Below are 1,594 nucleotides of genomic sequence, written 5' to 3'. Positions count from 1 at the left end.
ATTTGCCCAAGGTTTTAAGGTTTTCATCCCTGTTAAAGGAGTCTGAAGACGGCACAAGAAAAGTGATGTTCAATATTTTAAAAAGGTTAACGGAAGTAAAAAATTAAATCAACAAAAATACAGGTGAGATTCTCTGTCCGGTTGCATTTTTCCAATACCTTAGAAAAGCAAAAGTACACAGTATAATCATTTTGAACTTCTACAACATCATATACCTTGAAACTGGTATACAGCTGCAACCCTACTACTGAACATGTTTGCCAAATTCGTAAAATGTAATTCAGCGCTGAGCCAATTTCATTATTATCATACTATGGTATTGCCGTAAAATTATATACACTCCATAAATATCGTGTTTGTCAGTGTCTGTCTCCTCCCCTCTAAGTTGATCCTATAACGTCTGCTGAGTCTGTCAGTCAGTGCAGAGACAGAGGAAGATAAAGACATCATGATCAGAAACTTCAGCAGCATCACTCTGCTGTTTCTCTGCCTCCCCTGTACGTTTCAAATAAAACTGTTTGCTTAAAGTTACATTTTTTCTGTAACCATTTCTGATTTTTAATGTTTTCTCTTTAAATGCAGGTCTCTCACTGAGCACTCAAGTCCATCAGAGTCCATCATCAATATTTGGAAGTCGTCATGTTTCAGCAACCATCAGCTGCAACCATTCAGTCAGCACGTACAATGTAATATTGTGGTACCAGCAGCCGCTGGTCGACTCTGGCCTTAAACTCATTGGATATGTTTACTATACTAACCCAGCCCTGGAGGATCCATTCAAACAGCATTTCAATGTGACTGGAGACGGCTCAGCCAAATCTCAACTAGATTTACTAAAACTGAGACAGCCGGAAGACAGTGGCGTGTATTACTGTGCAGCCAGTAAACACAGTGACTCAATTTCACTCTTGCTTCGACAAAAACCCCCTCGGATTATCAGCCAAATAAGTTCACTCTGAAGAAGCACACAGCTGCATCTAACTGCAGCCTGTGGCAGGAAATCACAACTGATATAAAGACGTGACGGCCTATAACAGAGATACTCAACTCATATCCTGCAGGCAAAACCTAATAGGGTGACAGGGCCTCTGCTACTTTCTAATTTCTAATTAAAGTAAAGCAATTCACACCGGGAATATTTGTACTTTGAGAATACATAAGGTGCCAGAGTGCATCAAAATAGAGCTTGTATATAAAAAAAAGTGCCTGTGGAGGATTTCCCCTTTGCAAAGACAGAGGTCCTAAACCCCAAATGTCCTTAAATCAGAGGAATGTCCTAAAACCCAAGAAATGTGCTAAAATCCTTAAAATGTCCTAAATTCTGAGAACTGTCCAAAAATCTTAAAAATGCCCTAAAATCCTACAAATGTCCTAAAATTCGAGAACAGTCCAAATCCTAGAAACTTCCTAAAATCTTAGGAATGCATGTGGGAATTATTCAGGGACTCATCTTGAAAAACAATTTTTTATATCCTTGGGGGAATTCCTTTACCAGATTGGGGGGATGCAATGTCTTGTATTGGTGACTCTGTTTCATGGGGGGCAATCTTGTTTACGAGTGCAGCTTTGGGTTGTACAGTGAGATCAAGACTTC

The 1,594-nt window shown here is 39.5% G+C and overlaps 1 gene segment (V, D, J or C); it reads left to right on the top strand.

Moving 5' to 3' along the window:
- The first annotated feature begins 208 nt into the window (after window positions 1-208).
- Window positions 209-1,281, top strand: LOC121966112. The segment is given in 2 exon segments: window positions 209-497; window positions 583-1,281. Coding segments are annotated over 2 exon segments (426 nt in total).
- The last annotated feature ends 313 nt before the right edge of the window (window positions 1,282-1,594 follow it).

This window comes from Plectropomus leopardus, unplaced genomic scaffold (assembly GCF_008729295.1).
Source record: "Plectropomus leopardus isolate mb unplaced genomic scaffold, YSFRI_Pleo_2.0 unplaced_scaffold23140, whole genome shotgun sequence".
In the NCBI taxonomy this organism is placed as follows: Eukaryota; Metazoa; Chordata; class Actinopteri; order Perciformes; family Serranidae; genus Plectropomus; species Plectropomus leopardus.
The sequence above is the reverse complement of the archived record's forward strand: the minus strand, read 5'-3'. Positions and strand labels throughout refer to the sequence as shown.